The sequence below is a fragment of the Cucurbita pepo genome, chromosome 2 (genome assembly GCF_057944985.1).
Source record: "Cucurbita pepo subsp. pepo isolate OVF chromosome 2, ASM5794498v1, whole genome shotgun sequence".
Taxonomy (NCBI): Eukaryota; Viridiplantae; Streptophyta; class Magnoliopsida; order Cucurbitales; family Cucurbitaceae; genus Cucurbita; species Cucurbita pepo.
Window position 1 is genome coordinate 4,512,626 of NC_141799.1, and position 13,707 is coordinate 4,526,332.

A 13,707-nucleotide genomic window follows, 5' to 3' on the forward strand; every position below is an offset into this window, starting at 1 on the left:
TACGCTTATTATAAATTTAAAAAAAAAAAAAAAATCCAGCTTTTCATTTTCCTTTTTTGTTTAATATATATAAAATTTGTTAATTTAATTATTTAATTTTGAAATTCAGTTGTAAATGTAATGGCTGTCAGGTTGCGTCCAATTAATAAATTAATTATGTTATTACGTAATGATTTTCCTTACACGATTCATTGTCACACCTTCTATCCTCCAACTGTCCGTATTTAATTGGTTTTTATTTATATTTTTTTTTATCTATCAAATTACAAATTTAATCATTAAATATATATATATTTTTTATATAGTTAATACTCAATTTTTAATATTACTAAATTCATAAATTAATTAAAAATGTTGAAAAAATTATAAGAAATTATAAGAAATTCAGGATGGCCAGTTATTTATTCAAATTAAAACAAAAATGTTAGTTTGCAAAACATATATTTACTTGTTTTTAAATATTTAATTAAAATTCGAACCCAATTTCAATATATATTTTGAAAATTTACCTTCTAAATAATTTAAAATTATTTTCACGAGTGGTTGAATAATAAATAATAATACAATTAAATAAAAAAATAAATTTGTACCGTATATAAAAATATATATTTTAAAATTAACAATAGATTCGAGTTAATTAGCTTCAACCCAATTCAGTTTTAAGGTAAATCAACTTAATCCAATTCAAGTCGATCGAAGTTCTTGAAGTCATCAATTTTTTTTTTTTACCAATGATAAATTTTAAAATCTTACTCGTATTAAAAAGAGAAAAAAAAAATTCGGAATCTAGCACGGGAATGGATTCTTCATCCCCACCTAATGAATAAAATTTATTTATTCATATATTCTTATTCTTTCCTCTCATTTTGAAGTGATTTAGATATTATTCGCACGTAAAAGAAATTGTATATTATGTTGTATTTTAATTTATTGAATATATATAAACTTAACGTAATAAGAAAGAACGTGTATTGTAAACTATATACTATATTTATTAATATTAATTGAGTATAGTATAGCATAAGGACAGACAAATGCAATAATTTTAGAATTTATTAAAACAAAATAAATATCAAAGAAAAAAAAAACACACCAAAAATATTAATTATAGCACCGTCAATAAACGCAGACGTCACCGAACGAACAAACAAACTAACGACCATTTAACGCCGTCTACGTATCCTGAAGCCGCGTAAAGCGGGCCTTTGTTGGTCGTTTGTTCCCTGCATTTCCATCTTTAAAAAACAATGATATTAAATTATTTATTTCTCAATTTTTGATCTAAATAAAATAATTTTTATCTAAAATTAACTTTAAAATTAAAATTGAAAAAAAAAAAAAAAAAAAAAAAGTCCAGTAAAGTCCAGTGCTGGAGCAGAGAGGGTGAGGGGGAGGAGCAGAGGGTCTGGGTCAGGGTTTGTTCATGGTGTGGAAGTCAGAAGAGGATTGACGGAGAAAAAGAGGGTTTAATTGAAGTGGTGAAAGAGTAAGAGTTTGAAGAAGGAAGGTTTGATTTCATTACCCCTTTTCTTCTGTGTGGGGTCTCTCGTTTTTCTCTATTCATGACAGCCTCGACAACAGCCTGGAAAGTTTAATGTGGTAGCTGCACTAAAAAACTCTGCTCCAGGGACCTTTCATGCCGGGATTACTCGGATCTCTTCTTCTTCTTCTTCTTCTTCCATCATCCGGGTTCTTTTCTCTCTGTTTCTCATTCCCCAATCCCTCAACATTATTTGTTCTTGTTCTTGTTCTTGTTCTTTCTCAGCTAAGATTCTTTTATGTTTCGTATTCACATTCTTGTTCTTATCTGCGGATTTGTGAGATGGGTATTGTGAGATAGATCCAAAGGGAGGTGGGATTTCTGTTGTTTTGTTGATTCTATATTGGGTTTCTTTGGATTTGTGTTCTGTGGTTTGTAATTGAGGCTATTGGGGTTTTCGGGTTATGGGGTTTGTTCATCAAGTTAGGGAAGATTAAGAGCTTATTGTTTATTTGATTTTAGGATCTGTGATTGTTGAAAATGGTGAAAATTAAGCTTGTTTCCTTGTCAATGGTGCTGTCTATCGCTTTGTTCTTGTGTATAGGATCTTATGCCTCCTTTACTCCCGTTGATAACTATTTGATAGCGTGTGGTTCTTCACAAAACATCACTTTCCAAGGTAGAACTTTCGTTCCTGATACTCAGCATTCATTGCTCTCCCTTGATGGTGGAAGCTCTGTTGTTGTTAGTTCAAAAGCTACTACTGTTCCATCTCCACTTTATCAATCTGCTCGGGTTTTCACCAGCATTGCGTCGTATAAATTTGAAATCAAGGAAGAGGGTCGGCATTGGGTTCGGTTATATTTTTATCCTATTCCGAAGTCGGAGTGGAATTTGGCGTCTTCGTCGATAACTGTTGTTACTGATAAGTTTGTGTTGTTGAACAAGTTTTCTTTCAAGAACTATAATGGTTCTTTTATGTTCAAGGAGTATGCTATCAATGTCACTTCGGATTCCTTGACACTTACTTTTATCCCGTCTAATGGTTCGGTTTCGTTTGTTAATGCGATTGAAGTTGTCTCGGTGCCTGATGAGCTGCTCCCTGACCAAGCATTGGCTTTGAATCCGTCTTCTCCTTTCAGTGGCATCTCGAAACTTGCTCTTGAAACTGTTTATCGACTGAACGTTGGGGGTCCTTTACTCACTTCGCAAAATGATACACTTGGAAGAACTTGGGAGAATGATATGAATTACCTCCATGTCAACAGTTCTGCTGTGAATATCTCTGCTAACCCGGGGAGCATAAAATATCATCCTGGTGTTACACCGGAGACTGCACCGAATTGGGTTTATGCTACTGCCGACGCCATGGGTGACCCGAATGTACCGAACGTGAACTTCAACTTGACTTGGGTTTTTTCTGTTGAGCCAAATTTTCAGTACTTCGTCCGAGTGCATTTTTGTGATATAATGAGCAAGGCTCTCAATAATCTGGTATTCAATCTTTACATCAATTCTGATAATGCTCTGGGAAGCTTTGATCTGTCGACGATAACCGGTGACTTGGGTGTGCCTTATTACAAAGACTTCATTGCCAACTCAGCAGGTTCAGCTACTTTGACCGTTAGTGTCGGTCCAGATCAAATGGCAGACCTCACGAATGCAACCATGAATGGCTTGGAGATTATGAAGTTAAGCAATCAAGATGGGAGCTTGGATGGAACTTCGTCGGTCGAAAGTCTTTTCCCAAATGCACCCTCGAAGAAGAACAATATAGCAATCATTGTTGGTCCTGTCTTGGGAGCTGTAGTCGGCCTTGCTTTGCTCGTCTTGTGTTATTGCTGCTTCGTAGCTCGCAGATCAAAGACGACTCAACCAGCACACCCATGGCTGCCTTTGCCTTTGTATGGAAACTCTCAAACCATGACAAAAGGATCAACAACTTCTCAAAAGAGTGGAACTGCAAGCTTCATTTCTTTGGCTTCCTCCAGCCTTGGCAGATTGTTCACATTTCAGGAAATTCTTGATGCTACCAACAAGTTTGATGAAAACCTGCTCCTTGGAGTTGGTGGTTTTGGTCGGGTTTACAAGGGAACACTCGAAGATGGTCTGAAAGTTGCTGTCAAAAGAGGTAACCCCAGATCGGAACAAGGTCTTGCCGAGTTTCGAACTGAAATAGAAATGTTATCAAAGCTCCGACATCGTCACTTGGTGTCTCTTATTGGCTATTGTGACGAAAGATCAGAAATGATTCTTGTCTATGAATATATGGCAAATGGACCTTTACGGAGTCATTTGTATGGAACGAATCTACCGCCATTGTCATGGAAGCAACGACTTGATATTTGCATTGGTGCTGCGAGAGGGCTTCATTATCTTCACACTGGTGCAGCTCAAAGCATAATACACCGGGATGTTAAAACGACAAACATTCTCTTGGACGAGAATTTCGTTGCGAAAGTTGCAGACTTTGGTCTCTCAAAAACTGGGCCATCTCTGGATCAGACTCATGTTAGTACTGCTGTCAAGGGTAGTTTTGGTTACCTCGATCCTGAATACTTCAGGCGACAACAGCTCACCGAGAAGTCAGACGTATATTCATTTGGGGTCGTGCTAATGGAAGTTCTCTGCACGAGACCAGCACTTAACCCTGTTCTACCCCGAGAACAAGTCAATATAGCCGAATGGGCAATGACCTGGCAGAAGAAGGGCATGCTAGATCATATCATGGACCCCAATCTGGTTGGTAAAGTTAACCCAGCGTCGCTTAAGAAGTTCGGTGAAACAGCTGAGAAGTGCCTGGCTGAGTATGGGGTTGACAGACCTTCTATGGGAGACGTCCTATGGAATCTGGAATACGCTCTTCAGCTCGAGGAAACCTCATCCGCTCTAATGGAACCTGAAGACAACAGCACAAACCACATCCCTACTATCCAATTAACCCCTCTCGAGCCATTTGATAACAGTGTAAGCATGATCGATGTAGGGAACTCCGGTACTGACGATGATGCTGAAGATGCTGCAACAAGTGCAGTATTTTCCCAGCTCGTAAATCCTCGCGGAAGATGAGAAAAAGAAACATTCTCCAGCTAGTGAAGTTTATCCTGGATGACCAGCAAAGGCACGGGGCGTCCTTGCAACGAGCGAGTCTAATATATTTACAGTGGACAAATGAAGAGACATAGTGTTCTATGATTTCATTCTCTTAGATTAAATTCCATTCTCTCAATTCATTCGGATTGCTATATGGTTCTGCGGCGTCCGCGGATCGTTTCAAGATTAATTGGTACAGTAAACAGTCTACTCTTTACTTTTACATTCAGGCTGCTAGATATTGGCTGCCCCAAGTTGTTTTTACACATTTACTCAGGCAATTGATTGTGTTAGCGTTATAATGTTTTGTTTCTGATAAAAGGTATAGTGAATAAAGCACAAGTTTTTGTTCTATTCTGCTTCTTCCTTCTCTTAGATATATCCTTCAAGGACAATACCATGTCTTCTTCAAGGAAAAATGAAGTTACGGTTAACTCGACTTGAAACGGGCATATAATTCTCTTGTTACTTGAGAAACCAGACGTTTTATTTCTTTGTTTCTTAGTAAGACACGAAGGAGTATATAGTTCAAACGACCCAAAAATACAGCCTGAAGGCATGGTGAAGAGGAAATTCTTGTTAGGTTATGGAGTCTACGGCTTATTTATAACTTAGTCAACAGTTGTACATAGTGAAGCTATATACGGTAAATCTATATGTAGTAGATAGTTATATCTGGTAAAGTTATATATAGTAAACTGAACCATGTATATATGCCTTAGATAGTGCTTTGAAGATGTAAAATTTTGCCTCTGTATTCTTTCACTGAAGTCATCAATATAAACTTTTAGTCAATATATCCTCCTTGAATTTGCTCTCCCTTGTTCTCTCTCTGTTCACTCTCCTGTTTTTTTGTGTTCATCTAGATCGAGTGTGTGCTTGTGTGACTCCCCTGTTCTCTCTCCTGTTCTTTGTGTTCATCTACATTGAGTGTGTGCGTTGTTGTGTGACTCCCTTGTTCTCTCTCTTGTTCTTTGTGTTCATCTACATTGAGTGTGTGCGTTGTTGTGTGACTCCCCTGTTCTCCTCCTGTTCTTTGTGTTCATCTAGATTGAGTGTGTGCATTGATGTGTGACTCCCCTGTTCTCTCTCCTATTCTTTGTGTTCATCTAGATCGAGTGTGTGCGTTGTTGTGCGACTTCCCTGTTCTCTCTCCCGTTCTTTGTGTTCATCTAGATCAAGTGTGTGCGTTGTTGTGTGACTCCCCTGTTCTCTCTCCTGTTCTTTGTGTTCATCTAGATCGAGTGTGTGCATTGTTGTGTGATCCTAACAACCCCCTCCAAAAGAGCCTATTGGAGAGCGTTCTTTGTATTCATCTAGATCGAGTGTGTCTGCGTTGTTGTGTGATCCTAACCACTCTTTTCAAAAGAGCCTATTAGAGAGCTTTCTCGTTGAAAAGACGTTCTCATAATCAAGTTCAAGAGAATACTTCGAGTTTTATTTCTTTGGAACTGAAATGGGAACAATTTGAATTAGAAACTTGTACAGAACACTTTCTTGACAAAGATGAAGAGAAAGATACTACAGGAGTCACCCAAAAGTAGAGGCACATTCACACGGCAGAAGACAACTAGCCAATATGAAGCAAAAGCTTCGTTATTCAATGTCGAGTACGGCTTGGTTCGGGTTATGATGACTTATTTTCTGCAAACTATGCCATTTCCGCTCGTGCTTCCTCCAGAGCAGTCTATGAAGCTGTATTGCTTTATCTTCAGGTCCTCTTTGTTAGACGGTCCATCAGGGGAAAACAAACAAGCGTTGCAATCGGCTGAGAGAAGCGACGAGGTCTTGTACTCCTTGTCACCTCCTACGACAGGCATTGCGACTCCGGGCTTAGCTGGGTTCTTGAAGTCAGGCTGGTAAGTCCTTCCAAGTACTCCTTCAACCTTCGAGGATAGGCCGTGGAATCTGAACTGAACTTCTAAGTGAGCGAAACAGTCGTCTTTCGGTATCTGATATTTATGAATTCTGTCATCCTCTTTAGTAATAGGTACAACGTTAACTGATATCTCTGCAATCTCAGGGAGAGTAACCAAGACACTGTTGCTGGTTGATGTTCTTTGAACTATAAGATCGCTTTGCGAGGACTTCCATTCGGAGAGACGACCCGCTGGGATGACTAATTCTTCTCCATCGTAAGTGAATTTCAAGTGATCGACTTTGTCGTCCCAAGTTGCTGCTCGTTCGGCCTCGAGTGAGAACGAGTGAGAGTTGAAGAGGATACCAAGAGCTTGAATCCACGTGAAGTCTCGGGATCTGCCTGCTGGCCTTAATCCGATAAACCGTGCATTGATTTGCAGATCACGATCCGATACCAAACTGAAGTGTTCGTTGCTTTTTCCATGGAAGTAGAACACAATACCATCAGCACCAATGAATCTGGGGTCCAAGCACGCCGAGCCAGGACCGTTACAGTTTGGTTTCGAACCTGTCATTATGGCACAAAAACAAGTTACTCGTTAAGAATCTTCATATTTATCTCGATACTCATCGTTGATATCAGTGTTATCAAGCCTTACTTTTGCACTCCGCTTTGCATACAGGCGATTCACAGTTAACGTAACAAACTTTGTCGGTGTTGTTCGATGGCGATTTTAATGGACACTCTGCTGGACAAGGCATTTGTTTGAAACGACACGGGCTTTCGCTCCTGTAACAAGTAAGCTTATCGGCGCCATGGATCTGCAACAAACCAGACACGAACACGAGAAACATGATGGAGATTTCATTTCTGCTAAAGCTCCCCATGATCTTGTGAGCTTCTTCAATGGCAACCAAGGACTTGCTCCTTTCTTTTATAGTAGCCATTGAATGAGAAAGTGGTATTTTTCTATACAAATAAGTGCTTTTGAAGCTAATGAATAGTTCCATTTTTACTCAGCTTCTGGTTTAAGTCTTCTTGAGTTTCATTAGATTTTGATATTTTTGCTCTAAAATTGGTCAACGCTTTGAAAGTTGTAATTTTAGGTTAAAAAGAGGCTCGGAAATGGTTTAGAAGAACATGACGTGAGATGTAACAGCCTACGTTCACCGTTGGTTAGATATTGTCCTCTTTTGGCTTTCCCTTTCGGATTTTCCCTGGAAATTTTTAAAACGCGTATGATAGGGAGAAGTTTCTACACCTTTATAAAAGAGGTTCGTTCTCCTCCTCAACCGATGTGGGATCTCACAATCCACCCCGTTCGAGGCCTAGCCGTCCTTGTTGGCACACTGCCTCGTATCCACCCCCCTTCGAGGCTCAGCCTCCTTGCTGATGCATTGCCTGATGTCGGGCTCTGATACCATTTGTAACAACCCAAGTCCACTGCTAGTAGATATTGTTCTCTTTGAGCTTTCTTTTTTGGGTTTTCCGTCAAGGTTTTAAAAAAGCGTATGGTAGGGAGAGGTTTCCATACCCTTATAATAATGCTTCGGGGGTGGATTTTGAAACCCCACATCGGTTGGGGAGGAGAACGAAACATTTTTTATAAGGGTATGGAAACCTCTTCCTACTAGACGCGTTTTAACAATTTTGAGGGGAAGCTCGAAAGGAAAAACCTAAAGAGGACAATATTTGTTAGCGGTGAACTTTGGTTGTTACATGAGATAAAAAAGAAAATTCACGTATCAAATATAGACTCGACTTGAGCATATTTACGAACCGAAAAACTTTACCCCAAATGATTTTGAATCTGTTTTTCAAACTGCATACTAATATTTACGAGTACAGTTCTCTAGAAATTTCAAACGGGGTTGATAGACTCAACTTGTAGTTTAACTCTTTTTTTACTCGTGAAACTTAGAACTAAATCAAATCATCTTGAAATTTTGAAGGGTTGGACTTTTGATAATAATGAGGAAATTGAGTAGACAACACTTCAACAACAAAGCTAAATGCCGACCAACTCCACATGGTTCATTCCTTGGACATTAAAATCGCCATGGATTCCTGGCTGACTGAGCTTTTGTTTTGCTTCTAATGTTCTTCTTGCACACTCACTCTCCTCGTATTCCACTCTGTAATCATGTTCTATGTCACATGTTCTTCAAATGATGTCTTTTCTCCGTCACCCAGTGTCTAGATTGAACCATACAATAATGGTTCGAGACCTGTAAATGAGTTAAGGACTCATTGCTAAGATTGAACCATACAACAATGGTTCAAGACCTGTAAATGAGTTAGGGACCCATTGCTGAGATTGAACCATACAACAATGGTTCAAGACCTGTAAACGAGTTAGGGACCCATTGCTAAGATTGAACCATACAATAATGGTTCAAGACCCGTAAATGAGTTAGAGAGCAGCGAATCAGGCTTTTAGAGTGGTGGAAAAATGAAATGAATGTCATGGGGCTCGATGTTTCTTTTTCGTCTATTTTGTTTGATTTGTAAATCGAAGTCAGCAAAGTCCAGGTTATACTTTATCATCTCGTTGGCTTCTTCGGGTCGACTTAGTTTCCCCTATTTACCGATAAAGCCTAAAAAAGAAGATCATTCAAGACAAACTCTTCTTCTTCATACCTATAAAGATCTGTCTCAAATGGACAGTCGTTAGAACCAGCAAGGATCATAATGATACAGATTTACCTACCAAACAAAAGGCTGTTTTGGGAAGACCATCTAATTCTTAAAAAATAATTAATTTAAACCCTAGTTATTCTGCTAGGCCAAGTATTTCCGTGGGGAACCGGTAGTAGTAAATACTTTTACTACGAAAAAAAAATGTTAGGATAAAAAGCGCTCAATTTCTCGTGAAACGATATTTTTTAATAAAGTATAAAAGTAAAATTACGTGAATAATACCATAATCATTATGGAGATATAAAGTGATTTGTTGTCGTTACTTATTAGATTCACGACCTCTTAATTCGGCAGAAGGAATCCAACAAAAACGACAAAAAAAAAAAAAAAAAAAAAAAAACGGTAGAGCTCTATTAGGCAACTGTGTTACGTGATACGTGGTTAAGCCTGACCGACAAAAAAAAACTGTGTTAGATTCTAAACTAATCTTTTTATCTGAACGAACACAAAATTTTAATTTTAAATTTTATATATGTTTAATATTAAAATGGATTTTTTAAATTTAATCCAAACATTAATTAAAATTAAAGAGACTAAAAAAAAAAATTTAATGCCTAAGATAGTTGAAGTGGTTATATGTAATTATAATTTAATTAAGAAATAAATAAAACCTAATTTAGAAGGAAAAAAAAAAGATATAAATAAATAAATAAATGGTCAAATTTCAAAATGCGAATATTGGAACCGTCTGCTACAGTGATTTCTGTTTCTCAATTTTGCTGCAATCAAAATAATTCGTTTCTCGTAAAAACCCTAATTTCTCCTTTCTTCTCCGTTAATTCTTGACCTTAAACCCATGCAGCTGACTTGCCCAACTTGTATTCGTCGATTTCATTTCAGAATTGGCCTTGAGATTGCCGAATTTCCACTATCCCGTTTACTCAACTATATCAAGATACGTTTTCTCGCTTCTATTATTTTCTAATTTCATCGTTTACTTCAGGGGCTAGGAATTTCGTTCATCTATCTTAAAGCTTCTAGTTGATTACGGGCAGTATTTTGAGAAAAATTCTACCGGCGGAAGTGAATTTTGTGTTTAATTTTGTTGTTGTGTTGAATGTTGAAATACTCGAGCGGAGGCGGTAGTTTTATTTTTGAGATTCTGAGGCCTCTCATGAACTTTCTGGGTGTTTATATACTGATTGGTTAAAATTTGGCCAAGTATGTGAGTAGTGAGCGAGATGGGTTTTCATTTCTATATGGGATTGTGAAGGTTAAATGTTTAGGCAGACTGGTTTGTTTTAGGAACGTGTTGTAGAAAATGATGGATAAGGAGTCTGGTTTAGTTTTGAAGCGTTCCTCGCGAAAGAAAGCTACTGCGCGAAATTATGATGAAGATTTAATGGATGAGGTTATAGAGAAGCATTTAGGGGGCGTTTCGAAGAAGAAGAGTAAAACGGCTAAGGATCTAGAGAAAGAGACTGAAATTGAGGCTATGATAGCACTATCTGTTGGATTTCCCATTGATGCTTTGCTTGACGAGGAAATTAAAGCTAGGGTGGTGAAGAATTTGGGTGGGAGAGAGCAGAATGATTACATTGTTGTTAGAAATCATATCCTTGCGAGGTGGCGTGGTAATGTGCGAATGTGGCTTTCCAAAGGACAGATTAAAGAAACTGTGAGCCATGAGTATGAACATTTGATTAGTGCAGCATATGATTTTCTTTTGTATAATGGATATATAAACTTTGGGGTGTCGCCAACTTTTACGACTCAAGTGTCCGAGGAAGGATCTGAAGGATCTGTGATTATTATTGGTGCAGGGCTCGCCGGGTTAGCTGCAGCTCGGCAGCTCTTATCATTTGGTTTTAAGGTTATTGTTTTAGAAGGTAGGAATCGTCCTGGTGGGAGAGTTTTTACTCAAAAGATGGGGCAGGAGGGCAAATTTGCTGCCGTTGACCTTGGTGGCAGTGTCATTACCGGTATCCATGCTAATCCTCTTGGAGTTCTAGCTAGACAACTTTCCATTCCGCTTCATAAGGTTAGAGATAATTGTCCATTGTATAAACCTGATGGGACACTGATTGGGAAAGATATTGATGCTAAGGTTGAGTTTATTTTTAATAAATTACTAGACAAAGTGACTGAACTGAGAAAGATTATGGGAGGATTGGCTAATAACATTTCTCTTGGAACGGTTCTTGAAAAGCTTAGGCAATTGTATGCTGTGGCTAGGAGTGAGGACGAACGACTACTTCTTGATTGGCATGTAGCGAACTTGGAATATGCAAATGCAGGATGTGTTTCGAATTTGTCTGCGGCGCATTGGGATCAAGATGATCCGTATGAGATGGGTGGAGACCATTGCTTCCTAGCTGGAGGTAATTGGAGATTGATAAAAGCATTATGTGAAGGAGTTCCCATATTTTATGGGCAGATTGTTGATACTATTAGATATGGAAGTGAAGGAGTAGAGGTAATAGCTGGAGGTCAAGTGTTTCAAGCTGATATGGTTCTGTGTACAGTTCCACTTGGGGTTCTGAAGCGAAAGCATATTAGATTTGAACCAGAGTTGCCTAAAAGGAAGCTGGCAGCAATTGATCGACTGGGTTTTGGATTATTGAATAAAGTTGCTATGGTGTTTCCTCATGTTTTCTGGGGGGAAGACTTAGATACATTTGGATGTCTTAGAGAGCATTGCCATCAGCGGGGGGAGTTCTTTTTGTTTTATGGGTACCATACTGTTTCTGGAGGTGCTGTTCTTATAGCTCTAGTTGCTGGAGAAGCTGCTGAAGCGTTTGAACGCACAGATCCAACGACATTGCTTCACCGGGTTCTCGGAGTTCTTAGAGGTACGATCTCTCTCACTCTGGTTTTGGTCCTGAATTAGCGTATGTATGTTTAGTAGACTTCTCGTTTAACTTTGTTATCTCAACGTACAGGTATATTCAGCCCCAAGGGGATTGACGTGCCTAATCCAATACAGTCGATATGCACAAGATGGGGCAGTGATCCATTTTCTTATGGCTCGTACTCTCATGTTCGAGTTGGGTCGACCGGCAACGATTACGATATTCTTGCAGAGAGTGTGTGGAACAGGTTGTTCTTCGCCGGTGAGGCCACGACTAAACAATATCCAGCCACGATGCATGGTGCCTTCTTGAGTGGCCTAAGAGAAGCTTCAAGTATTTTCCAAGCAACCAGGGGACGATCAAACAATTCAAAGAAGTACATGCCGAGGAATCTTAGACTTGATATTCTGGCGGATCTTTTCAGGCAACCTGACATGGAATTTGGAAATCTGTCCTTTGTTTTCGATTCGTTGGTAGATGATGAAAAATCAATGGGGGTTATGAGAATCACATTCAGGGGCAAGGGAGAAAGTTCTTATGAGGAGGAATTGGCTGACGATTGTGAAGATCCCTCACTCCAACCGCTGCTGCTTTACACAATTGTGTCCGGCAAACAGGCACATGAGCTGCTACTCACGATTGGAGAGGATGAAAGTAGACTGCCATATCTAGTGAAAGATTTTGGCTTGAAGCTGATGGGACCTAGTGCCTTGTTTAGTATTGGTCACTCGTTGATTGCTAGCGTGGCTGGTGCTCGAAGAGGCCGGGGCAGGAATCGGTTGGTTGCTGGACAACCGCAACTGCAACCCCAACCCCAACCCCAACCACTACTACAGCCCCAACCCCAACCCCAAACACAGCTGCAACCCCAACCCCAACTGCAGCCCCAGCTTCAGCCCCAACTGCAACTGCTACTTCAACCCCAGCCTCTACTGCAGCTGCAACAGCAACCGTATCCCCTGCCCCAGCTGCAGCTGCAACAGCCACCGCAGCCCCCACCCCAGCTGCAGCTGCAACAGCAACCCCAGCCCCTGCCCCAACTGTGGCTGCAACAGCAACCCCAGCACCTGCCCCAACTGCAGGTGCAACCGCAACTGCAGCCCCTGCCCCAACTGCAACTGCAACTGCAACAGCAAACCCAGCTTCAGCCTCCGCCTCCACCTCAGCCCCAACTCAACTGCAACTGCAACCCCAGCCCCAACCACATCTACAACCACAACCAAACCTAATAGATAATCTTCTGCTGCTGTGGATTTAAGAACCAACCCTCTTTAGGAAATGGAAGTACATGGAACATGTGGGTGCCACAAATGTTTATGCCGGTCAAATCCCAGATGACACATTGAATTACATAGCCCGAAGAGATGATGACTTCATTATTTCAGGATTTGGAAAAGTTCCATTTTTTTTAACATTGCAAGGAGTTAGTAGCCGAATCTGAAGCAAACTGACTTGGTGGGTAGTAAAGTGTAATTAACAACATCATCAGCTGATCATGTGAAAACCTTTTGAGTAGATCAATCACTGTAAGAAATCAATCAATTTGGTGTCAAGTAGGAAACAGGAGTTGCAATTCTTCCATGGATTTTTTTGTAGTTCAATACAACTCTATGTTAACTCATGGACTCCAACCAAAAAAACGACTGTACTCTTAGGCATCTATACTTTTACTACACATTTTGTATCTGTAATATACACTCCATTTTTTTCCTGGAAAATCAGAACCTAGAAAATCTTTTATTGGGTTCGTTCGGGATCCCAATTATTACGCTAGAATAGCG

The 13,707-nt window shown here is 39.6% G+C and overlaps 3 protein-coding genes across 3 annotated transcripts; 2 read left to right on the forward strand and 1 right to left on the reverse strand.

Annotated features, from left to right (window-relative positions):
- The first annotated feature begins 1,346 nt into the window (after nucleotides 1-1,346).
- On the forward strand, nucleotides 1,347-4,927 carry THE1 (protein kinase family protein). The gene has a single exon (XM_023667847.2). It carries the CDS (start codon nucleotides 2,021-2,023, stop codon nucleotides 4,547-4,549), a length of 2,529 nt encoding a protein of 842 aa, XP_023523615.2. The 5' UTR covers nucleotides 1,347-2,020; the 3' UTR covers nucleotides 4,550-4,927.
- A 564-nt stretch (nucleotides 4,928-5,491) lies between these two features.
- Nucleotides 5,492-7,598, reverse strand: LOC111787797 (Late embryogenesis abundant (LEA) protein-like protein). The gene is made up of 2 exons (XM_023667849.2): nucleotides 7,093-7,598; nucleotides 5,492-7,001 (listed from the first exon to the last, which is right to left on the reverse strand). Exons 1-2 carry the CDS (start codon nucleotides 7,442-7,444, stop codon nucleotides 6,211-6,213), a joined length of 1,143 nt encoding a protein of 380 aa, XP_023523617.2. The 5' UTR covers nucleotides 7,445-7,598; the 3' UTR covers nucleotides 5,492-6,210.
- Nucleotides 7,599-9,817: 2,219 nt separating this feature from the next.
- On the forward strand, nucleotides 9,818-13,479 carry LOC111787793 (lysine-specific histone demethylase 1 homolog 2). Its single transcript, XM_023667846.2, has 2 exons — nucleotides 9,818-11,926; nucleotides 12,017-13,479. Exons 1-2 carry the CDS (start codon nucleotides 10,396-10,398, stop codon nucleotides 13,153-13,155), a joined length of 2,670 nt encoding a protein of 889 aa, XP_023523614.2. The 5' UTR covers nucleotides 9,818-10,395; the 3' UTR covers nucleotides 13,156-13,479.
- Nucleotides 13,480-13,707: the final 228 nt, after the last annotated feature.

Coding starts and splice junctions, on each gene's coding strand:
- THE1 (XM_023667847.2), top strand. CDS start 2,021: ATGGTGAAAATTAAGCTTGTTTCCTTGTCAATGGTGCTGTCTATCGCT.
- LOC111787797 (XM_023667849.2), bottom strand. CDS start 7,444: ATGGAACTATTCATTAGCTTCAAAAGCACTTATTTGTATAGAAAAATA. Junction 7,002..7,092: donor ATGCAAAGCGGAGTGCAAAA/GTAAGGCTTGAT, acceptor CCATAATGACAG/GTTCGAAACCAAACTGTAAC.
- LOC111787793 (XM_023667846.2), top strand. CDS start 10,396: ATGATGGATAAGGAGTCTGGTTTAGTTTTGAAGCGTTCCTCGCGAAAG. Junction 11,927..12,016: donor GGTTCTCGGAGTTCTTAGAG/GTACGATCTCTC, acceptor CTCAACGTACAG/GTATATTCAGCCCCAAGGGG.